A 25,219-nucleotide genomic window follows, 5' to 3' on the forward strand; every position below is an offset into this window, starting at 1 on the left:
AACATATGGAAACGGAGTGTAAACAAAAACTCACAAGATCCTAAAACACTATCAAATTGCTAGTGTTTATTCACAGTATTACGTAAAGAGGATATCGTTGTAATAAGGGGAATTACTCATCTTACTTAGCTGAAACGGCTGTACAATTTCGATTCAAGTTTCGGATCAACCGTGCACTCCACTTGATGGCTTTTAAGCGCCTCCTAGCGGAAGGTTACGGCTTTAGAGCACCTGCCGGTTGTCTGCTAGGAACTGTTGAGCAGTTAGTCCAAAGTTCAGTTGTGTCCGCACGAACAATCATTCCATGACAAGACCCGTCTTTCCACACCTGAGAATTTGAACATGCTGAGAACAATTGCTTCAAGACCATTTAATGGTCAATGTGGACAATCTTTGAAAATTGCTACATCTTGTGAAAAGGTAAGGCACTGGATACCAAAAGGCAGAGAAAACTGATTACTGTAGCTGACATTGTGCCTGTATTTTTTATTTGTGGATATTTGATGTCATACAAAAAGTATTTATAATTTTGACATTAAATTTGATTTAGTGTTTTAAAAATGTAATCTTTCTTGTTTGTTTGTGAGAACTGTTGCATGCCAACATTTGCAACTGTTTGGCCTAAAACATAACAAATTTATCTACTCTTTTGATGTATTTCAAATTAACTGATGTCGTGAGTCATGCAGCAGATGACACCAAAATAGTGACAAACAACGCGATCCAGACGTTTAGTTCTCTTCTGTATTTTACAAGTATGAAAAGCTCTTCACAATTACTGTCTATTAGTCATGTTTTGTTCATAGTCAAAAGGAATAAGCCACTAGCTGACATAAAGTTAATGCCATGTAACAGTTATGCATCAGTATCGCATGTGTGATAGATCCGGTCAGTTACAAATGCAGTATTTTTCCCCACTGTATTTGACAACAATAAAGGACAGCTTTTTCATTTATCACAAATCTCTCTCTCTCTCTCTGTGTGTGTGTGTGTGTGTGTGTGTGTGTTGTGTGTGTGTGTGTGTGTGTGTGTGTGTTGTGTGTGTTGTGTGTGTGTTGTGTGTGTGTTGTGTGTGTTGTGTTGTGTGTGTGTGTGTGTGTGTGTGTGTGTGTGTGTGTTATGTTTTAGCATTTCCTCTTTTGATATTACATCATTACTTGTATTACTTGTTGTTAGAATCAACTAACAGAATCGGACAGTCAGGCTTCCTGACTTGGTTGACACATGTCACTGTATCCCATTTCTGCTGAACAATGACCATAATGTTGATCACTGGATTGTCTAGTTCATATTTGATTATTCACATATGATAGCTAATATATAGTATAATAATACATAGCTGGATTATTGACGAGTGCAGCATTATCCAACCAACCAACCAACCAACTTCATGGGTGTACATACTAAACCAAAATTGTTTGCATTTTCATGGATGCTACCAGGTAAATTGCATTTGTTCTGCATGGTACATTTTTAATGATTTAGAAAAATCATAAGAAAAGAAAAGAAGACTTTACCAGACATACAGAAGTGTAACACTGAAATGTTACAGTGAGGTTGTGAAATCAGTCATTTCATAAAGTGTCTAAAAATTTCACTCGTTTCGTGAAATGACTAAAAGGGTCAGCCATTTTGTGTCATTATGTGTAACTGACCACTGTCCAATCCGGCAAGTTGCAAACACCAGCATAAAATCTCAGTCCTGTGGCTTGTACATTCATCATCATTTAAAAGCCCTGCAGACTGGCAGTTGTCAATTCGGGACCTTGGCATGTGTGCTTTAATAGTAATTAAATTTGGTGTGTGATTCGGCCATTTGTGTATTGTCACAAATTTATCCCACATTAAAACTACAATTCAGTTTAATCTTAGTTCAGTTTCTGTGTACTTTTAAATGTCATTAGTGAGTAGTGTCAATGTGTGCAGTAATTGAGAGAACCACCATGATACAACATTGTATATAAGAGTGTCAAAACTGGATCAGTTGCAGTTGTAGGTAGCAGTGCCATCTCTACAATCTGGCACCCTGTCTAAACCAGTCCGGATGAATGCTGGTTTAGACAGCTTTCAATGTACTTCAGTCATTTCATGAGATTTCACTTAATAACTTAGTCTACAAAAGTGGATCACAATTTCAACATTACTTATTGTCACCAACAGGTAATTTATTGTAGCAGTGACTGTCATACTTCAGCTTGGCTTTGAAGCATTTACACCTGTTTGTTTGACACTTGCCGTGTTGAGAGCAGCCATACCTCTCAAACCCCTGTCCCCGTACACATAGATGAAGTGAAATTTCATGATAAGACTGAAGTATATTGATTGTTGTTACACAAACTAAAGTAAAATGGCGGACTCTCTTGGGCATTTCATGAAATGACTCATTTCACAATCATACTGTAACAGACATAAGATAACGATGTAAAGATATTTTCATTGGTGAATTCACTTGCTCAGTTTACTTCGAAACCGCATTGCCAGCCCAGTGGTCTACGATTCCTCACTCAGCTGTTCAGTGTTGCTTCCCGTTAGTCATCATGGAAGTAACTATGTATTATAGATATATTTCTTATCTTTTCAGTCCCTGAAAATAAGTTCTGTTGGCACAAAGAAGCTATATAGGTAAGCATGGAATCATGCCATTCTGTTCAACCATTTCCACAAAAGTATTACCTTTGTACCGGATTAATTACTTGTTTCATCCCCATGGGAAATGATGTGCATTAATTAATTAGTCCTGTGAAATCTTGTCACTTAGATAGTCCTTAGATATCTTGTCATGAATGAACGTTTTGATTGTGATAACAATGTGAATTTTTAAAGTAATTTATGTTGTCAAATCAACTAGTTTTATATCTACTATGAACAAGATGACTTAGAAGATGACTTTTAACCTTTTAAAAAGTTATTATCCATTTTAACTATTTCTCATATCTTATTCCAAAATGAAATGTACATAGTATTTTAATAGTACATAGTCTCTGATACTGCTACTATTGTGTATTGAAGTTCATATTATTGTTCATGTGACACTTAGTAAACAGTACAGCATGGCATCATATAGTGTAAATATTGCTGAATAAGCAAGAAATAGACAACTTATTATTTAACGTTATGTCTTCACAGCACTAACTTTGATGACAAAGAATACCTTCATAAAAGTATCCTGCCGACATACCATTTCCAGAAGAGCTTGTTAAGGTTGGGAATACCGAAATTGGAAAAAACTTGTGAGAGGTATCTGAAAGCTCAAAAACCTCTCTTGTCACCAGAACAGTATTCTCACACTGAAACCATCGTGCAAAACTTCCTGCAGAATGAAGGAGAAGGTAAGTGTGAAGGGAGGCCAACAAAACCATACTAAGACAACACTTGTGAGTGAGTAAACATTCCTTTCTACAACATTATCAGGGATGGTGGGTTAGCCCATTGGTTAAAGCATTTGCTCATCACGCCAAAGATCCGAGTTCAAATCCCACACTGGTACAAAGTGTGAAGCCTATTTCTGGTGTTACTTGCCATGATATTGCTGGAATAATGCTAAAAGCTTCTTAGAACTAAACTCATTTACTTACTTACTTACTTACTTACTTACTTACTTACTTACTTACTTACTTACTTACTTACTTACTTACTTACTTACTTACTTACTTACTTACTTACTTACTTCACCCCATTGCTTGTTAGGGTGGGTGATTTTCTGAATGTTAGATTGTTAGGATAAATCGTGACTCCAAAATCTGGGTTTGGGTAAAACCCAAAAGATGCAATGACTGAGCTAGTAAAAGTAAGGGAGTAAAACCATACTCACTCACTCAGCAACAATACATTTGATCTTACACACCAAAATATCAACTAGCTTGTGCATCAATAGATAGATAAATTAACCGAGGTATAATCGGGAAGGTTCTATTTCAGCACATGAACTTGGCAACTTGCAATCCTTCTTATCGTTTCTCATATTACAAATCAAATATAAACAGCAAACATGTAAAGCAGCATTTAAATTTTACTATGATTTTACAGTTAATAGAAAATGGCAAAATACCAAACTGAGTTTGAGTGAGGTGGGTACAATTTGATTGGTTACTCAAAAGGAAAATTTGGATACCCAGTGGAAATGCACACAAAAGAGTACGTAACTCAAAAACCTAAATTGGTATCTGTACCTCTGTTACAATTCCTTACAATTTGTCAGTTTGTTACAGGTGTGTTTTTATCCCACCGGCATAGTCTCAAAATGAAGGGATGTGCTTCGTTTCCGGAGCATAACTCAAAAAACGTTCAATATTTTTCAGCAAAACTTGTTAGATATACCAATCAGAAGCTGCAATTCAATAGTTTTCTGCAGAAGTTGGTAGATATATCTACCTGGTGCCTTTTGCCAGTTTTTTTGTGATTTCCATGGAAGCGTTTAGACCTTAGTCTCAAAAGTGAGAAGGTGTTTCGTTTCCAGAGCAGAACTCAAAAACTTCTTAATATCTGTCATTGTTACATGATAGATATGTGTAGCAGACACCAAAGTGGTGCCTTTAGCTATTTACATGTTTTTCTGATTTATTATTTTTTCCATTTCTATGGAAACGTTTCGGACTTAGTCTCAAAATGGAGGGATAGGCTTCCGTTTCCAGAGCAGAACTCAAAAAACCGTTCAATATTTTTCTGTAAAACTTGGTAGATATATCAGTTGGAAACTAAAGTGGTGCCTTTTGCTACTTAAAGGGTTTTGTGATTTATTAATTTATTGGTTTCCATGGAAACGTTTCAGACTTACTCTGGAAAGTGAGAGGTATGTTCCGTTTCCGGAGCAGAACTCAAAAATTTCTTAATATCTGTGAGTGTTACTTGGTAGATATGTGTGGCAGACCCCAGAGTGGTGCCTTTTGTTATTTACAGGTATTTATGATGTATTATTTTTTGTCTGTTTCATGAACACGTTGCTGACTTCGTTTCTGGAGCACAACTTGAAAACCATTTTATATCTTTCAAAAGATCGTGGCAGATATATGAGACAGATCTTGAAATGGTGACTTTTCCTGATTACAGATATATGGCATTTATATTTTTCATGAATTCCATGGAAACAATTCAGACTTGGTCTAAAAACACAAGATATAACTGTCAGATGATTTGTCCTTATATGTGGGGGCCGGGGGGATATGTTATCTTCTGATGACTCTTGTTAACAAATATAGGTTACTGTATTTCAGTCTGAAATTATTATGTTCTGTTTAATTGAAATGTTTGGTTGGTTAGTAAAAATGAAAACATACAACTTTATGGATGATGACCTTCAATTAATTGCATTACTAATGTTACTTTGAAGACTGAATGTTGGCCTAACCAAGAGATTAGCATCCAATCAAGCTTGTATCTCATTACAGAACATCTGTCTACATACAGTTATCTATGAGCCTTTGTTATCACTCAACTGTTGCTGTTTATCTGCTCTTTGGGCGGTGGGGTAGCCTAGTGGTTAGAGTGTTGGCTATTCATGCCGAAGAGTGGGTTTTGAATCACCACATGGGCACATTTTGGTTGTTACAGTTCAGACTTTGACGGACCTCACAGATGTTACAGCTTCACATCTGGGGCAACTGCAGAAATCTTTAAACCCCCATTTGTACTCCACAAGACTTACTGCTGCAATTATTCAGGCACACTGTACTTCTACATGATCTGTATTTGTTGACAAGTGGAAGAAATATGAGGACTAGTGCAGATTAACAAGGGTTCCAGAATTTATTCAAAAACCACTTGCCACAGGTTTTCCTCTTGTCCTGATTGAATTTATGACATAATCATGATGATGTAATTATGAAAGAATTAATCATCATGCTTTTTGATCAGTCCCTCCTGGATTCCGCTGCAAATTTTTTAGAATTCCGCGGCAAATTTAAGCAAATTCTGTAGTCCAGTTTTCAATATTTCTGCAAAACATTCTGCAGTTAACACATTCAGAAAAAAGAACAAAAACATTATGCAGACGTTCATATTTTAATTCTCAAACATAGATATAAAGTTAAGTTGAAAGTACACATCACATCTAGAGTAAGTTTGATGACAAAGCGCCAACACCTTTTTCTGTTTTTGAGAATGAAACACACAAAGTTCTTTCTCTCCTTTCATTCGTAACTTTGATGCAGACGAACAACTTCCAGTGCAAATAACAATTATAAATTTAAACAAAATCTGAAATAATTTCTATTTTCAAAATGATCGATTTTGAGAATGTAATTGCAGTGTCAAATTCATCTAATTTTATTTGAAATGTGCCTAAAACTTGCTTTATGAATGAAGTATCTTCAATCATAATTATTTTGAAACTTTTGTCACAATAAATATGTCAGTTTGTTTTATGTGTAACCGATCCTACTTCTGACATTAACTCTACTTGGAGGGACAGCTTGATGTCTGGACTATTTATTGAGAAGTGATAAATAGCAAAGAAAGATAACTCTACTCTATTATTGCAAAACTTAATGGCTACACTTTGAGCAGATATGAAATGAAATCCAAGTTTATTTGCAATTTGAAACCATAAGTGGAAATTGAAAAATTAAACGAGACTTACATGTAAGGTGAAGTTTGATTGAGATTCTCCAAGGTATCAGGGAACAAGTGAGATCACGTGAGATTGCTCATTAGGAATCGGCTTCAGTCTTTAACTTGTACTGTGGACTATATAATTATCTGAATATCCATTATATTATAACCCTATACCAAGTAGGGTGGGTGGGCATGGCACGTGATCTCACTTGTTTCCCTGATGCCTCGGAGAATCTCAATCAAACTTCACCTTACAGGTAAGTCTCGTTTAATTTTTCTTTTCTCCTTTGGCACCAGGTCACGTGAGCCCCCGTGAGATTTAAAAGCAGGTCCACAGTACAAAGTATGTTATTGGAAAATGAACGCAAATAGTAAATTTATACTACAAATCTTTAATACAACACCCAGTATGCATGTTCCATTGTAAAGTATGTTGGTTACAAACCCAAACTCTGTATCTAAACTAACTGATATTATATGCTAATCTGCTGAACCTGTATTCAATACTGTGCTCCCGAAAGAAATATCTTGTTCTAAAGGCTTGCAATAAAATCTAGCAAACACATTTGCAGAAGACCATCCAGCTGCTGCCATAATAGTCTGGATGGACAATCCCTGACTGTTGGCTGCACTGGTAGATGCTGCTCTGGTGCTATGCCCTGAAAATATGCTAATGTCTATCCCTGCAATCTGGAGCATGATCTTTAACCACCTGGAGACAGTCTCTCTTGTGACTGCCCTATGAGGTTTACAGTAGCTCAGTAGCAGCTGGTCATGCGTCTGCTCTGTATGTAACTCTGTTGTTCTCTTTAAATAAACTTGAAGGCACTTGACTATACATAAGTTGTCCTGGTCATAACTATCTAAAACTAAAGGGTTAATATGACTACCTGGTCTAGACAGCTTTACTAAGTCGGTAAGAACAAAAATTACTATATCCTGTGATTTTGACATGTTACTCAGTTTTAATAGCTGGAGAGACTGCGCTCTCTGGCCCGTTACTAATGCAAGTAGCACAGTCAGTTTTAGAGTGAGTTCCTTCAAAGAAAGTTCACCATTGTCACCAAGTCCCTCAATCTATTGTAGGACTATACCAACATCCCATGTCGTCTGGTATCGAGGAAATGATGGTTGAGAGTTGAATACTCCCCGCAAAAATCTCTTGATCAAGGGATGCTGTCCTATCGGCAGACCAGATGGTATTGTCAGCATAGATGAAAGAGCACTAATCAGAGAACTGTATCCTGCACCATCATTAAACAATTCAGTCAAGAATTCAATGACAACCACAGGGTCTGCCACAAAGGGGTCTTTACTAGACTTAACACAAAACTGATTCCACTTGTTCAGGTAACATCTATATTGATCCCTAGTACCCCAAGCCAGAAGTTGCATCTTTTGATACAGAGGATGAGTTTCCCTTGGCTTGTAAGTTAGGATGAGTGTTTGCCTCCCCCTTGGAAGCGCCCGCGGTCTGGATATGAGAGCTTCATTGCCGCTGGGAACCAGCTCTGAGTTGGCCAGTAAGGTAGAACCACAATGCCTTCTGCCTGGTCTGCTTGGATCTTCTGTATCACTCTCTCTAGTACACTAAATAGAGGAAAGGCTTAAAATTCATACTGGGACCAGTCATACATAAAAGCATCAATTGCACAAGCTTCAGGGTCTGGTCGCCATGACATATACCGTTCTACTTGCTTATTTAACCTTGAAGCAAACAAGTCAATGGAAGGTGTGAAGAAATGATCTTTAATCTTGTGAAAAATTTCCTTATTTACCATCCCCTCCGTCTCATCATGGAAGAATCTACTCTCCGTCAGCCTCTACATTAAAAAACCTGGCAAGTGAACAGTGGTCAACCACATGTTATGAGACATGGCAAAGAGCCAGATCTCATTTGCCTGAGTACAGCAGACCTGTGATTTTGTGCCCCCAATGTGGTTGATATATGCCACTGCTGTGGAATTGTCAATTCGCAATCGAATATGCTGTCCAGTCAATTGTTCTGTGAAACAATTCAGACCCAAAATCACTGCCCTAAGTTCAAGTTAGCTGCATGATCAAGCGCTGCACCCCACCCGTGTGATGATGCGTCTGTTGTTAATGAGAAAGTGGGGTAATCACGCCTGGCAGGTGCCGAGCTACCCCTTATATTATCGGCCCACCATTTCAGATCAGTCCTGCTTGTTGGCAACAGGGTCATTAGAGCTTCAGCATTACCCATTGTGCTCCTAAGTGCAATGTTTTTATCTATCTCTAATTGTTTTGTGAACAGGAGTCCAAAGGGAACGGCTAAAGAATACAACACCATACTACCGACAATCTCTGCTACCTGTCTGATTGAGACCCTGCTTTATCTGCAAATATCACTGTGCTTGGCCAAGTACTTTTGAACCTTCTTGTCAGTGAGTGATATTGTCATGTTAGAAGAGTCCAGTATAAAACCAAGAAAAACAGTAGATCTTGCTGGGTGTAACACAGATTTGTCATAATTTACCACAAATCCTAATTGTTCTAGCCTGGATCTGTAGTGCTAATATTGTCCTTACATGGTTCATAGTTCTCCCCCTGCAGGTAGGAGTCATCAATGTAAGACACTGACAAATATCCTTCACTTCTAAGGTGGCTGTATATTGGTTTGAACAGCTTGGTGAACATCCGCGGCGCAGATGACAGACCAAAGGGGAGACATGTATACTCATATCTTACACCTCTCCAAATGAATCGAAGGTATTTCCTGTGTTCTGGATGTACATTTACATTATAGTATGCATCCTTTAGGTCTATACAACCCATGTAACAATTTGGTGTCATGAGTCGAATGGCCGACATTAAATGTTCCATCTTGAAATGGGCCATCAGAACAGTGTGGTTCAGCTGTTTAAGGTTTAAAATTACCCTGTAAGTCCTGTTAGGTTTGGGTACCAAAAACACAGTACTGATGTACTCTCCTTCACTTTGTTTGGCTATTTCCAAAACTCCCTTTGCCATCATATCCTTAATCTCCCCATCAAGATATTCGCTCTCTGATTTGTTCAGTTTAGTTTTTCGAAATTTATATTGAAATGGCTGTTCACAAAATTCAATTTTGTAACCACGTACTGTCTGAAGAATATGTTTATCAGATGTTAATTTCTGCCACTCATCGGAAAACAAGGATAATCTACCAGCTAACCGCTGTTCACCCTTTTCACTGCAAGCTGATATTTCACCCACCTGCTCTACATCTTTGGTTTCCTCTTGTCGTCTCAACGTTGCAATCTGTCCCTGTTGGGGAAAGGTGGGCGAGGAGATTGTAGCTGTTGGTGATGCCCTAAAAAACGACCACCTCTGCCAAGAGGTCTAAACATACCTCTGCCTCTCAGCGGGTTATGTAGAAAGTTGCTGTAACTATTGTTTGGCTGAAGCACCTTCCCAATCATCTTGTTCGTCTCCGACAGATCCTTGATCAGGTCTGACACATTGTTTCCAAACAAAAACTCTGTAATTGGAGTGTTATGTCCACACAATGATTTAAATTCGGGTCTTAAGTCACCGCGGATTGCGTCTCTGCGCCTCATGCTCAAATCCAAATTTGCAGCCGTAACCATGGCGACACCATCCACTAGGTTACTGGCTAAGTCAGAGATACCAAGGTACTGGTATTCCCGGTGCAAAGTGTGTGTGTCACCTTCATGATCGGAATAAGTCCCCTGCAAATTGCCTCCTGGGTCTTCTGCTTGCCCAGATCCTTAGATTTGCTAGATTGGTCCATAACTCACCAGATCTCATTGCTAACCTTAGGCGGCTTAAGCTTCGAGCAATTTTCAGGCCTGTCATGTTTTTTCACTATTTCATTTCTACGGCCTTCATCCATCTTAGTACACATTAGACCTTCCACCAGGTCTGCTACGCTCTTATCTACCCGGGGTAAAGTTTTTTCCTGCAGTTTGAATGAATCGTCAATCTTGCTGATGATTGCCACGTTCCGTGTAACATTTGGTTCCGGCATGGGCGCAGACATGTTTGTTATGATAGGGTAGGTAACTCCGCTGCTAGGCTGCATGCTAGCCCCCTGGGTCCCTACGGCTGTGCACGGAGGGGAGGCAAGGTCGGTGGTAATGGTATCTGCCCCCTCCTCCCTTTGTTTCAGCGGGGCCACGACCTCCGTGCTATAATTAGCTTGTTGTACAGAATCACATTCCACCACATAATCAGAGGGCTCGCAAAACATGTGGCTCTCAATTGTATAAACCCGATTTACAACTTTGTTTAAGGATTTAATATGTTCTTTTTGCATGCCTCGCATGCATTTAAGAATTTCGCTACCAAAGTTAGTGTTTATATTTAGTGCCGGACCACGTCCGAGACCATTTCCCTCAATGGGATTGTCACTGTGCTCGAGATTTTCAATCTTTTCGTGGGCAAAAACTTCTATAGTAGCTGTTTCAACAGAAACTTCTTCAGATATATGGCACTCAATATTAGCGCTAATTTCCGACTCCCGGTTTGGGGTCGACACTACTTTTCCCAAAAGTTCATTTTGCAATTTGTCGAGGAGGGCAACACCTTGTGTATTGGTTGCCATATTGTGAAACGTGGGGAACGCACGTGAAAAAACGTGCTGGGCAAAAAAGTTCGAAAGTCTTGTCAAAGTCACAACTCACCACACATCTGTCCGTGGATGAAAGTAAAAATATACATATCCCTAAGTACACAAGAAATCACCTGTACCACTTCCACAGAATATGTAATTCCAAAATCCAAATTGTTGCTGTTAACCTGCTGACCTCAGCCAGTGCCAAACTCGCACTGAAGCCGATTCCACATGAGCAATCTCACGGGGTCTCACGTGACCTGGTGCCAAAGGAGAATTATCTATTAGCCCACAGACAAGTAAGATACCATTATTTTATTGCCTGAAATGAAATTTACTTGTCCTGGGTGTTGGGCGGTGGGATTCTTGAACCCCCGATTGAAGGGCCATCTCCCACTACATCGTACGTCGAGGAAATTGCATGCTTCTACCATTGCCTCCTGTTTAGCATCAATCATCACAGTGATAGTTATGGCAACTGGCAATAATATTTCCTTTGTGCCTGAACTCCAGTACCTTCAGCGTTCATACAAGCTAGCTGACCTATCAAAGAAGTTCCAGCCTCCAGCCTGGGACACTTCAACACTTCATCTCCAGCGACTTTGAACCTCAAGAAGAAGAGAACTTTGAGCACATGACATTTAAGACATTCTTCTTGGTAGCTCTTGTTACTGCTGCACATATGTCGAAGCTCCACTCACCGTGAATTGAGTATGTTTCAAGAGAAAGAGACATGGCAGAGTTGTTCTGGCAGCTGGATAGACGATTTACTCTACCACTGTTGTCCACCATTCTTTGGGGCCTGACAACACTGAAGACCTCGCACTCTATCCCACCAGAGTGCTGAAGATTGCACGAGCACCTGTTTATCCTGCTGTCAACAGCCTCAACTGTGAAAGTCTCCCGTACCAAGCTAGCCTTCTGGATGCAGCTTACCAAACTTACCTGGTACCTTAAACAGCAGACATATGGTTATTTATATTCAACTGATTGCAAGTGGTATTCTGAACTGCGAAAAATTTGTTTGTGTGTATGCTTATTTCTTATATAATGCAATCAAATGCATCTCATTAAAAGTATGCCAATTAAGTATATTAGGAAACCGGCACAATGAAGAATGGACCTGTTCTAGGGTAATTTCTGTATTCAGTTTTTGGTTAAGGTACGTTTCTATGTACAGAAATGTTCTTGCGTTATGTGTCTGTAGTACCCGTGCAGACAACGACCCCTTTAGTGCCAATTACAATGACTGAGTTTGGATCTCCCTATTGGCAGCCTGCCTCAGTTAACCTTTCATGACGTCACACTGTATCACCTCACCTCACCTCACCTCACCTCACCTCACCTCACCTCACCTCACCTCACCTCACCTCACCTCACCTCACCTCACCTCACCTCACCTCACCTCACCTCACCTCACCTCACCTCACCTCACCTGTGATTCTTGTTATATTTCAGAGCTCCACAAGGAATTGGTGGCAAATGACAAGAGAAACAAGCACACAAGTTATATATCAGGTAGGAACCATTGTTCATCACAGCGCCATGAATGTTTTGTGAATTATTTGGCACTTTTCTACATAATCACCACTTGGAGCAGTGATTTTAGGACAAATTTCTCTGGGCAAAATGAAAGTAGTTAGGGATATATATAAATTTTGAAATTATGCATAATGATCTGTTTAGTCATAGACAGTCTGTTGAAATACAAATCATAAATATGCCAGTGTCTCTAAGTTGTTTTGTCCAGTATGTGTTCTATGGTTTTTATGGAGAATAATTGTTTATACAACATAGGTACAAATTATGAAGCCTATTTCTGGTGTCGCTCATCATGGTATTGCAGGAATATTACCATGATCAACAAATAATTCAGCTCATTTATGTAAAACTACAAACACATTTGTAATGATCTTGGGACAGCATTGCCTTTTCTACGCCTGAATACAAGGACATGTAATGACTCGATCAGGGATGGCTTGTAGCAATTCTGTCCAAATGTTTAAAATGGTACTGGCCCCTGTGGTAACTTTAAATTTATCACAACTGACCCAAGGAAGCCTGCTATTTCTAAATTTATATCATTCATAATGTTTCTCAGGATCCACACCTGACATTTCTTGTAAACTGTTTAGGTGATACATATAGCATATGACTGTTTAGTAACACGTGATGGTCCCAGGGTAGAATAGGCCTTCAGCAACCCGTGAAGGTCCCAGGGTAGAATAGGCTTTCAGCAACCCATGCCTGCCATAAAAGACGACTATGCTTGTCATAAGAGGTGACTAACGGGATTGGGTGGTCAGACTTGCTGACTTGGTTGACACGTGTCATCAGTTCCCAATTGTGCAGATCGATGCTCATGTTGTTGATCACTAGATTGTCTGGTCCAGACTCGATTATTTACAGACCGTCGCCATATAGCTGGAATATTGCTGAGTGCGGCGTAAAACTAAACTCACTCACTATGATTGTTTAGTTAGTTGTTGTACAGTGTGTGAAGCCCATTTCTGGTGTCCCCCACCTTTATATTGCTTGAATATTGCTAAAAGCAGCATAAAAGTAGTGTCACTCACTAGTAAGTTGTTGTGTTTATATTGTATGTTTGTAGGTCCCTGGTTTGACATGTACTTGAAGGACAGGTCACCTATAGTGCTCACACATAATCCATTTGTAGTGTTCAACGATGATCCCAGGCCAGAGTATAATAACCAGGTAAAACTATGTGTGAATAGCAGATTGTGGCCTGTGTATGGAAGTTAGTGGACTGTCTTATTTCTGTGCCTTTAAATTTTCGCGAGTGATGGTCACTAAACCTTTTCGCGCCTTCTTATTTTCGTGAGGTGATCTTGTTACAGGGGCGTCTCTAAATGTTTTTACACGACATGTAGGTGCATGACCATTGAGCTGTTATAAAATAAACAGATTTGCGAAGTGATCTAACAACAAATTAATGTAATTGATTTCAGAATTAATCCTTTTTAATTAGGTGTTAGAGCAGTGAAAATAGAATGTGATTTAGCCATGTTAGTCCAGATTAGCCCAGCGGTGGCACGTGATTGAGCAATGACACCTGTATTGTTTTTGTGTCTTTGACTTACCTGAATAGAGTGTATGATATATCTATATTACCGAGTGTTTTTATTCTCGCGTCATGAAGTCTGACGCGAAGTTCGCAAAAATTAAACGGTCATGAAAATTTGAAGTGGAACTTTTTGAGTGTGGGGATTGGGTTGTTAGGTGTGTTCACTTTCGAATTTGAACATAACAGTTTCTTGACTACTAGTTCAAATGTCATTGTGTATGCTAAGTTTGCAATAAATGTTAACACATAGAGATGGTGTCTCATGTCAGGGGAGGAAATAACTTTAAAATTGCTTGTGTACTCTGGCACAGTGGCACATGTAAAATCACTTGCCCTGATAATTTTTCCACTATACTGGCAGAATTTCTTGTTGATTTTTTTTAAAATAAGCAACATAATTACCATTGGAAAGACAACTGGACACCAGTCACCAGTACAGGGTTATGTACAATATTTCTTGCCCGACATACAGACACTGGAATGAGGTGTTGGGTTATTTCGACCCCTGTAGGTTTAGAAGTGTTTTTAGTGAAAATGATCTTGACCAGTTTGGAAATGGGCACCAGAACATGAAGCATACCGACAGCCTCCCTTTGAAGTGGGTCATCTATGTGTAAGACAGTGTTTCCTGACAGCAAACATTATGACAACTGTTCACAACCAGAACCTAGATCACAATAAGAAGAAATGTTTTTCGGTCAGGTGTCCTTTCTGACTGTCGTTAATAGATGATATTTTCTTCTGTAGCTTGTCAGAGCAACAAACATGATCGTGTCTTCAGCAAGGTTCATGAAAACCTTGAAAGCAGAAATACTGGAACCGGAAGTTTTCCACTTAAATGCATCTAAAAGTGACACCCCAGGATTCAGAAAGTTCACCAGGTAAAAGACAGGTGACAGAGCAATATTATGTAAATACAGAAAGTCGCTTATGGTTCTGACACTGCTGTTTATACTGACACAGAATGTCATGATTCTGAATTAATGAGGTTTCATTCCTCAATGTTATTGTTCCCTAAACATTTTGCAGTAATGCCAAAATTAAGAACCCAGAGCTGTGAGACAGACTCAAACTTGCATATGATTGTCTATAAACTGAGCTTATGTTTCATGATGGGTTTAGTCGTGGAATCCAGTATTCTTTTGACTGTTTCTTTCAGGGTTCTGCCTCAGTCTGTCGCAGCGTACGGAGCCTACTGGTACAAGGCTTTCCCCTTGGATATGAGTCAATATGGCCGACTGTTCAACTCCACCAGGATTCCTAGGTATGGGCCACTACTGGATGATGATGTTGATATGTGATAACTGTTGGTTGCAGAGAGTAGATGATTCTGTTGGTAATGGTTGCTATGGGTAACTGTTTGCCACAAGTTGGTAAAGTGACTGTTTGGAATATCTTGGTGGATGTGATGGTGACTATTTACCTCCTAACACATCTCATGTACCTTGGGTTGCCATGGGCTGCTATGGGCTGCTTAGAAACAGCTGATGTCATGGACTCTGAGTGACAAAATCTTGAACTTCATTTGTGCATTTCCCTTCTCCTTTAAATTGTGAACATCCATTCTTCATTGTTTTGCTTGAAAGGATAAGAAAGATTTTAAGCTGCTGCTGTTGAGTGATATCTTTCCTTTTCAGGGAGGACTATTTCATTTTTTGTCACCAAGCATTTTCAGTACTTTTGATAAACTTTGTAAAGCCAATATACAATGAGATCAAATCAGTCTTTTATCAGTAACATAAAAACTTATTGATGCTAAAGATTCTGATATTGATTAGTCATCCTGTGAAGCAATTTCTGATACACTTTCTTCACAGACCAGGAAGGGATGAGCTGTTCACTGACAACAGTGCCAGACATCTGCTGGTCCTCAGGAGGGGTAACTTGTACACCTTCGATGTCCTGGATCAAGATGGTAAGTTTTCATTCTTGTTAAGTGAGCATTTTACACAGAGAAAAGTGTAGGTTTGCATGTGTCAAGTCATTATTTCTGGCCACATGACAGAAACAAGTGCAGAGTTACATTTCAGAGACTGATATAGGTCATGTGGACTGATCCCTATAGACACCTGCTGGTGTTGCATGAGCCTCAACCTTATATTACAATGTCAGTGTCTTTGTTTTGCCAGAATTCTAAAATTGAAACTGGCTACAAGCATTAGATAATATGCCAAGGTAAGGCCAAATTACATAATGTTTACCTCTGTTTATCTTATTGAATCAATATCCAAATAAAACATGAGGTTTTGATACTAGAAGTTTCCTCATATATAATATGTCTTTGTAAACTATTATATTCAAGTAGCAATTTCCAGTTCAAAGCAGATGCAATTATCGTCAAATACGTTGTTTGGGTACAAATACTAGAGCATGCTAGGATACTCACATCAGTGTCAAAATTTTGCATGAGAAGAATAAAAAAGTGGAAATTCACAAGTCAAAGCAGTCGTCAGTGACTTAATTGCATCATTTTGGTCTTCGTGATGTCATGTTTATGTCACTTCGTGATGCTGCACGAGCCTCTGTGATTGTGATGATCTCATGAGGAACTGTCTCTTGCAGGTAATATTCGACCTGCTGTTGATATCATGGCCAACTTGAAGTACATCCTGGATGAGCCAACTCCCCAGCCTGAGTTCCCTCTGGGGGTTCTTACCACAGAGAACAGAGATGTGTGGTCCACTGTCAGATCACAGCTAGTAGATGCAGGTATGTCATTTGCTTTTACAACACAGCTGTTAAAACACAGCTGTCCAAATCATGTCATATTGCAGGGAGATGGGACTGGAGTTTTTAAATAAGTGTTTGGGTCTGTTCCAGAAATTGAAACTCCAGGAAAAAGCTATAATCTTGCTGACAGTGACATGAAACAACATTCAACATGCATGTATCACAAGCTGACATTTCTAACCATGAATTCTCTTTTCGAAGAGTTATCTCCCTATATGTTGTAACTAGTGGGTATCAGTGGTGCAGTTTGGTCTGGTCATCAGTTACAGTTACATCAAGGTCACATCATTGTCCTTTGATCATGATTGTTTCTGAGAAATGTGATATACAGTGTAAGCTGTCCAGTCTGGCAGGTTGTTGACAATGGCATAAAATCTCAATCGCTTCCGTGGCTGGTACATTCGTCATCATTTAAAAGCTCTGCAATTATATATAGTAGTCAGCGCTGTCTAATCCGATGCATTGTGAGGAGTCTGCAGGATGTGTATTGTCACCAGTTATTCCTACTTTGCCAGCAAAGATAAGTTAATTTTAGTTCAGTATGGGTATACTTGTGTATGTAATTAGTAAGCGTGTGCAGTAATTTAGAGAACCATTTGATACAACAATGATGTATGAGACTAACAAAACTTGTTCAGTTCTTGTCATAAGTAACAGTGTCAGCTCTACAATCCGGAATGCTGTCTAAACCAGACAATTTCTTCTGTCCCAATAAGTGCCGGTTTTGACAACTTACACTGTACATGCCAAAGCAACGTATATTTTTATTGTTTTATTTTGTATTACACTATCTTGCTTAAATTTTTGAAGGGCATTTAGAATCTGAATGCATGAAAAAAGATTTATGGATGTCAGCTGCTATATTGAGAATGTTTCGGAACAAGGACATTCTGAAATGTCATGTTATTCACAATAAAGAAGTTGACATCCATAAATCTTTCTTGGTATAGTACATACTCTAGTTTTTGTGATAAAACATGGCTGTTTTATCTCAGGTAATGAGGCCACCTTGAGGCACCTGGACAGTGCAATGTTTGCCCTGGTGCTGGATGAGGAGGCGCCACAAGATCCTGATGGAGTTTCTCGGCTGTTCCTTCATGGTGATGGAATGAACAGGTAATCCAGGTTAAACAAGGGGTGGATGGGTAGCCAAGTGGTTATAATGTTCACTCATCACACTGAAGACATGAGTTTGATTCCCCTTATGTGGACAGTGTGTGAAGAACATTTCTGGTGTCCCTGGCAGTGATATTGCTGGAATATTGATAAAAGTGGTGTAAAACCATGCTCACTGAGCTGTACAATGAGAGCATCACCCGTATTATATAATGTTGTTTCAGGACACTGAACAAACGTTTAAACCTTTGTTTTATCTTCAGTCATAGTCAAACGATGATTAGTTTCAAATTTGAGTAAGATACTGTATTGTAACAACTGACATTACTCCTTGGAATGCAGATGGTTTGACAAGAGCTTCCAGCTAATACTCAACTCTGCTGGCACAGCCGCCGTCAACTTTGAGCATGCATGGGGAGATGGAGTGGCTGTATTGCGCTACTTCAAGGAGGTGTACAAGGACACCACAGAGAGGGCTCAAGTCAGCCCTGACACTACACCAGCTAACAGAGATTCCAGCGCTGATGTGAAGAGGCTGGGTACGTTCTTTAAATACCAGCTCAAAGGACATTCTGATATACTTGAAAAATATTAAATGACTATTGCCATTCTATAAAAATTTTAGTGTCATGATCATCATAACATCACATTCTCTTACTTTAACATAGGCTCCTCAGGGTCGTAATTTTAGGATGACTTTGGGGGAAGAAGACCAGATAATTAACCAAAAGGACGTGTTCTTTTGGAAACTGAATATAATCTTATGTTACATTAAAGAATGGTTTGATATGAGACGTAGATCTTCGGTTTTGGAAATGTGTCTTTTTATTACAACTTCAAAGGTTATAGAAGAATTGTGGTAGATTAAATATAGTTGGGAGGAACTCTGAATTTTGGTGTGCAGATTTCAAACTTGATGCTGGCATAAAGCAGGCCATTAAGGATGCTAAAGAGAAGTTTGACAAGAAGACCAGCTCCCTTGACCTCCACCATCTCGAGTACATGAGATACAACAAGACATTTGCCAAGCAGCAGAAAGTCAGCCCAGATGCCATCATGCAACTAGCAATACAGGTAAAGGGAGATAATCAACAGAGGTTTGCACATCCCATGAGGAGTCAAGGTTATACCATGTGTGAATTTCAGGTTAGAATTGGTAAAAAGCAACCTTTCCTCATCATAAGAGCTCAGGTTGTCATACAGTATGTCCTTGATCTTCAACACAGTTACAGGATTTTTCATCAATTACTTGATTTTCTGGTCCGGGCTGGTACAACTATGAGCTGTAACAGCTGAGGTGTGAGCAGCATGGTGCTCCTAATTGGAGCATGTCACTTACTGAAAAACATGCATGATTGTTATGATTTTCCCTCATTATTTGTTGTGCTTTAGAGTCAGTTCTTGATCAGTTTTACATTAGAAGATGTTCTTGACGAACACAGAAACAATATGTGAGTGACCCAGTGCTTTGAGACAACTCAACTCTCGTCTCAAGTGGTGATCAATTAGCACTGTTGTTTCAGCAATTTAAGGCACCACTATTCACTGCATAGAACTGCATCTCATGGATAAGCCCAAAGCCCTGGGTTCAAATCTTGGTTTGCACAATCTCATTTCTACTTTTGTCATCACCTTACCTATTTATTTAAACTTTACTCCCACCTGTAGCAGAAACACATTCACACGTATTCACACTCTCACTCATGAATGTTTTTAAAGAATACCATCTCTTTAGCTGGCATACTACAGACAAAATGGCTGCACTGTTGGTACCTATGAGTCCTGCAGTACTGCAGCCTTCAAGCATGGCCGCACAGAGACCATGAGACCATGTACCACAGCCACACAGAAGATGTGCCAGATGCTGTTTGAGTCAAAGGAAATGCCGTCCATCAGTGACCTTCAACAGGGCATCCGAGATTGCTCTACAGTGCACCAACAGCTCACCAAGGAAGCTGCAATGGGTGGGTAAAGTTATTTAAAGGGAGCTTTGATGGATAAGGATGGGCATGGGTACTAATCCTTTGAAAGACTGGAGGGGCTAGTCGTCTAGGCGACTATACTCGTCATGAGAGGCGACTAATGGGATCTGGTGGTCAGACTCGCTGACTAAGCTGACACATGTCATCGGTTCCCCATTGCGCAGAACGATGCTCATGCTGTTTATCACTGGATTGCCTGGTCCAGATTCGATTATTTACAGACCTCCGTCGTATAGCTGGAATATTGCTGAGTACGGCGTAAAACTAAACTCACTCACTATTCTTTAGTGTAGTTATGTTTGGGAGCTTCTTGGGCAGTGGAGTAGCTAGTGATTAAAGCATTCACCTTTTACACAGAAGACCCAGGTGTAAATCCCCACATGGGTACAGAGCGTGAAGCCCATTTCTTATGTCGCCCCTGTGATATTGCTGGAATATTGGTACAAAACAGTGTAAAAGCAAACTCACTACCGGAGCGTCTAGTCCAAAATGTCCCATAGACAAGTAACATATGACAAATAGTGCCATCTTCAGAGACGGCATCATAGGGTCCATTTATGGCCAGTTCAGAAAAATGTAGGAATTGTACTTTCGAGAATGTTTGATTTTCTGGTTGTTTAAAGTGTAACTTCAGCTCACTATAGCCGTTAATTGTAACAGTGTGTTGATTTTTCCAGGACAGGGTTTTGACAGGCACATGTTTGCCCTGAGGACCCTTGCGGAGGCTCGTGGCAAAGTCCCAGAAATATTCCGAGACCCAGCGTACAAGAAGATCAACTACAACATCCTCTCCACATCTACCCTGTCTGACCCTGCTGTCCTCATCGGAGGCTTTGCTCCTGTTGTACCAGATGGATATGGTGTTGGTAGGTTCAGTATTATGTCTGGAGGTCTGGTTGACAATTTTTTTAATCTGGCTTATATTTTGAAAGCCATGAGTTATATGAGCGTGAACTGTAGTTAGTAAATTGTGTATATGTAAGTTAGTAATATAAATACTTTTCTGCATATTTACAAGTATGTTTGTTTTGCCCCAGCTTCGCATTAAGAACTTACTCGTTTGCTTTTCTTCATATCACTGAATTTTCTTCATATTTGACACATGGCATCATCCTGGGGAAGGTGGAAGTTGACTACCATCCGTGACATTTTACGTCCTCTGAAAGTACCACCTTCACTTCATTATTTTTTTAAATTTGATTTATATATATCAGTGGTGAATTATGCTTGGTTAAACAGAATAAGGTGTTTTCACTTTAGTGTAGTCATTGTTTTACGTTGTTCATATTTTAGATCAGGTAGTCTTAGATTTTATGAGACCTGATTATGAGTATCAGAGGATGTCAGTGTCAGACAGAGACAATGCAAGTACTTATGGGAACTGGGACGTTTGTCTTCTATTCAGAAATTCATCATTTAGAACAGGTTGCCAGCATGTATTCTTGTTGTATGAGGCAACCAAATGCAGAGATGCTAACAATCCCAAATTAGCTGGGATCATCCCCCCAAAATGTCGATTCCACCATCCTGTCAAAAGCAAATTCATTCTGATTTTTTTCCAATTATAATATATTATAGATAGTCTTAATTTCTCATCTTTGACTCTAAATGTTTGCAATGAAATAAATACAACACTTCATTTACAGAAATTTTCAAATTGTTTACACACAGAAAGTAATCTGGAAGTAGAGTAGCATGCATGATAAATTCCATGCACATTGTATTCACTTAACATTCACAAACACTGCTGCCAAGTTCTGCAGACTGGTTTCAGATATATAAGGAACGCTATGTGTAATGGCATTACTAATATAATAACTCCATTATTAGCTGTACCATGTTATAACCAGATTATCGCACAGTTCAGAGTTCACAACAAACAAGCAAATACATTGACAGTCAATGTAGTTGTCATATTGTGCTGTTACAAATGTTTTACTGAATTTAAATACATTCGAATTTCTGTTTCAGGGTACTCAATAGAGAACAATAGGATAGGTTTCAACATAACCAGTTACCCTCCTCCGAGAGACGTCCGTGAGTTCATCCAGTGCTGTAGCAATAGTTTGGATGATATCTATGATATACTGCAAGGCAATGCTCCGGCCAGGAAAACATGATGTCATCTACATAGTCTATAGTTTTACTTGAGTGTATCCAGCAGGGGGTATCCCATCTGGCTTTCTACTAGTGCATTACAATACTGGACAGGATTGTAAATACTTTATTGCTTCATGATGAAGGATGGGTGGTCAGGTTGCCAAGTGGTTAAAGTATTTGATAGTCACACCGAAGGATCAGGTTTGATTCCTAACATTGGGTACAATGTGTGAAACCCATTTCTGGAATGTCTGGAATATTGTTAAAATTGGTTTGAACCCAACTCACTCACTCACTCACTCATGATGAAAGAAGGTAGTGTGTACATGTTCCTGAAGCTGTTCTTCACGGTGGCAGATGAACATGAGTATTGTAAGATGTCTCTATTCAGGACAGGTCATCACTGGGTCCAGTATGGTTCCATATATATAAATCAAATGAATTGTTAAAGAAAGGAAAACAACATGATACAGGCTTCCAGCATATATCTGGAAAATATGTATTGTAACTCGTCTGTTTTGTAACATTTGACTTAATAGAAAGAAAACATTATTATTTGAATTGCCTTGGTGAATAAGGTTGAAGTCTTTATCTGTTACGTAAAGCTGTCTGACAATATTGCGCATTTTTAATACTGCAGTGAATGCTCAAAGCTCACCTCTTTCAGTTTATTTTGTAAGGGACTGACAGTTTGTTATTCAGAGGAGTGAATAAAAGAGGGATCTTCTATTTTCTTAATAATAATTTGGACCCAGAAAAAAACTTGGAAAACATAATTAGGCTTCTGAATGAAGTTGCTTGATTTGAAGTGAAGTTTACATTGCTGAAGACGTTTTGGGCAAAAGATATCTTGGATCATAGTTAAAGTTAAAAACAATTTTGGTTTTGCAGCTATATTTTAAATGATATTTGATAAAAGGCAATCCCATACTCACTCATAGTACCAAATGGTCAGTCCCAAAATGATATCATTCCCAAATATATTTATTTTAGGCAAGGATAGGAAATCTATTGTTAATGGACCAGTTTCATGCAAAGCGTTTACCTTTGCATGTTTTTGTTGACCACTTACACATCAGTTTATCTTTGCATGAAAGTGCCTTGTCAGCAAGACTGTTCATTGAGGTTTGATTGATGTTACTTGTCAAACGTTGTTCAATTTGTTGAATGTGGGAAATATGGAGAGAGTAAATATTCCAAGTGTTTACATTTGTGTAAGGTTCATGCCTGTATAGTTTCACTGACTCATGAATTATGAAAACTATTACTGCAAGATAATCTTTTATGTTCTAATTCTATTTTGACTGCTACACCAGACAATAAAGAACATCACTGTATGATAATATTTCCTGAGATCTGTGATTATGTTTTCATACCTATTTTCAAGTTATAAACTATTCTTTGCCCATACTTTAGGTTTGTCTTCTTTATCAGAACTTGTTCAACAAGTTTTTTTTGTGAATATGTCTTCTGTTCAGCCAGATGAAGAGAATCTGGAGGAAATAGGAGGAAGTAATGCAAAACTGAGTGCTTATGGGGAGCTGAGTTGTTGTGTTGGTTGTGTCTGATTTTTGAGGAGGGGGCCATTATTACATACTTTATTAGGTAAGTTTGTGTAATGGAGGAAGTAATGCAAAACTGAGTTCTTATGGGGAGTTGAGTTGTTGTGTTGGTCGTGTTTGATTTTTGAGGAGCGGGGCCATTATTACATACTTTATTAGGTAAGTTTGTGTGAGAAGACACATTTCTTATTAGTATTAGTATTATTCTTATTATTCTTATTAGTACTTTTTAGAATTGTGTCACATCTGGTTTTGGAAACCACACTACAAGGCACCTGATTGTCAGTACACAAAGTCAGCCATATCAGTTAGTAATAAAGTGCAGATTTCCCCTGAACTGTCATAGTTGTAGCTGAAGGACACTCCATGTTTACATGTGTTACATCACTGAAATTCTGTCAGAGTAGGGCTAACTACAGCGCGCTCATGTGATGTTAGATGACCTCAGTGGACACACCGCTACCAGCTGTGATAAGCCAGAAGCAATCCACACACCATCGACTACAGTTCTTCTTCCATGATGATTTCGTGTGTTCAGTTGCATAAGTTGATTACCTCTTTTCACCCAGGAGAAATTTGGTACCTTAGTGGGATGTCGTGAAATCAAATTGTATGTTATTAGAGCAAGTCCCTTAGCGATGTAGATGAGTGATTATTAAATTAATATGTGGTTATTAATATAATTAATACTGAGCTAAGCAACAGAAACCATCTCAGTGTACTCCGTCAAATGTTAAAAAATACGCGCCCTGTTAATAACTGCAAAATAAGTTCGCATCATTTAAAACTGGCTGCTGTTTTGATGCTTTACTAGCTCTACAGATCAAGCAGACACGGAGGGCCTAGATTTTCAATACTCTTTGAATTCTCCATGTAGCCTTGAATTCGTCATTGGCAAATCGCTTCCGCGCAAGTGAGACTTCAAATTTCGAAACAGGTTATTACTGACTGCGTGCCAGGTCAGCAGTGTACTCGTGCAATCTGATTGTGTTGGTGTCTCCAATATGAGGACATAACTACAGTTTTCTACTCAGTTTTAGAAGTTTCCATAGGGCATGTGTCTTCACAACATTAATACTGTTTGTGGCAAACTTTTACAGGTATCACATGAATGATCGTTGTATGCAATACTACTAGCGGCATTGCTTGTGCCGATTTTGGTGAATTGAACCTCGCCCTTTGGTTTGGGAAAACCTAAATCATTTTACCAAAAATGCTGCTATTAGTACAACGGACAACATGAATACCCCCCAGTAGAGATATAGTATAATTTCATTATATCAGTATATTCATCATGCTATTCTTTTAAATCAGCTCCACTACACAAGGACAGGAACTATGAAAGGCGGAACCATTTTCAATGTGATAATGTAATGCATGGTTTTTCTTTTCTTTTACTTTTTTTTAAAAAAAATCTTTTCTTTAAATGTTTTATCAATTACAAAATTGTAAACCTAAAGATAAATCCCTAATAATGTGCTCTTCCCAAGCTGAAGCTAAATAGTTAGCCTGGAATACA

The 25,219-nt window shown here is 38.9% G+C and overlaps 1 protein-coding gene and 1 pseudogene across 1 annotated transcript; one reads left to right on the top strand and one right to left on the bottom strand.

Annotated features, from left to right (window-relative positions):
- Window positions 1-180: 180 nt before the first annotated feature.
- LOC137296075 (carnitine O-palmitoyltransferase 2, mitochondrial-like) lies at window positions 181-23,548 on the top strand. The gene is made up of 15 exons (XM_067827737.1): window positions 181-420; window positions 2,582-2,622; window positions 3,127-3,329; window positions 12,584-12,643; window positions 13,737-13,840; window positions 14,958-15,091; window positions 15,370-15,474; window positions 16,028-16,125; window positions 16,773-16,919; window positions 17,936-18,056; window positions 18,399-18,595; window positions 18,961-19,130; window positions 19,792-20,020; window positions 20,716-20,904; window positions 22,010-23,548. The coding sequence occupies exons 1-15, from the start codon at window positions 343-345 to the stop codon at window positions 22,156-22,158; spliced, it is 2,025 nt and encodes a 674-aa protein (XP_067683838.1). The 5' UTR covers window positions 181-342; the 3' UTR covers window positions 22,159-23,548.
- On the bottom strand, window positions 7,030-10,762 carry LOC137296443 (uncharacterized; annotated as a pseudogene).
- Window positions 23,549-25,219: the final 1,671 nt, after the last annotated feature.

The sequence above is a fragment of the Haliotis asinina genome, chromosome 9, assembly GCF_037392515.1.
Source record: "Haliotis asinina isolate JCU_RB_2024 chromosome 9, JCU_Hal_asi_v2, whole genome shotgun sequence".
Taxonomy (NCBI): domain Eukaryota; kingdom Metazoa; phylum Mollusca; class Gastropoda; order Lepetellida; family Haliotidae; genus Haliotis; species Haliotis asinina.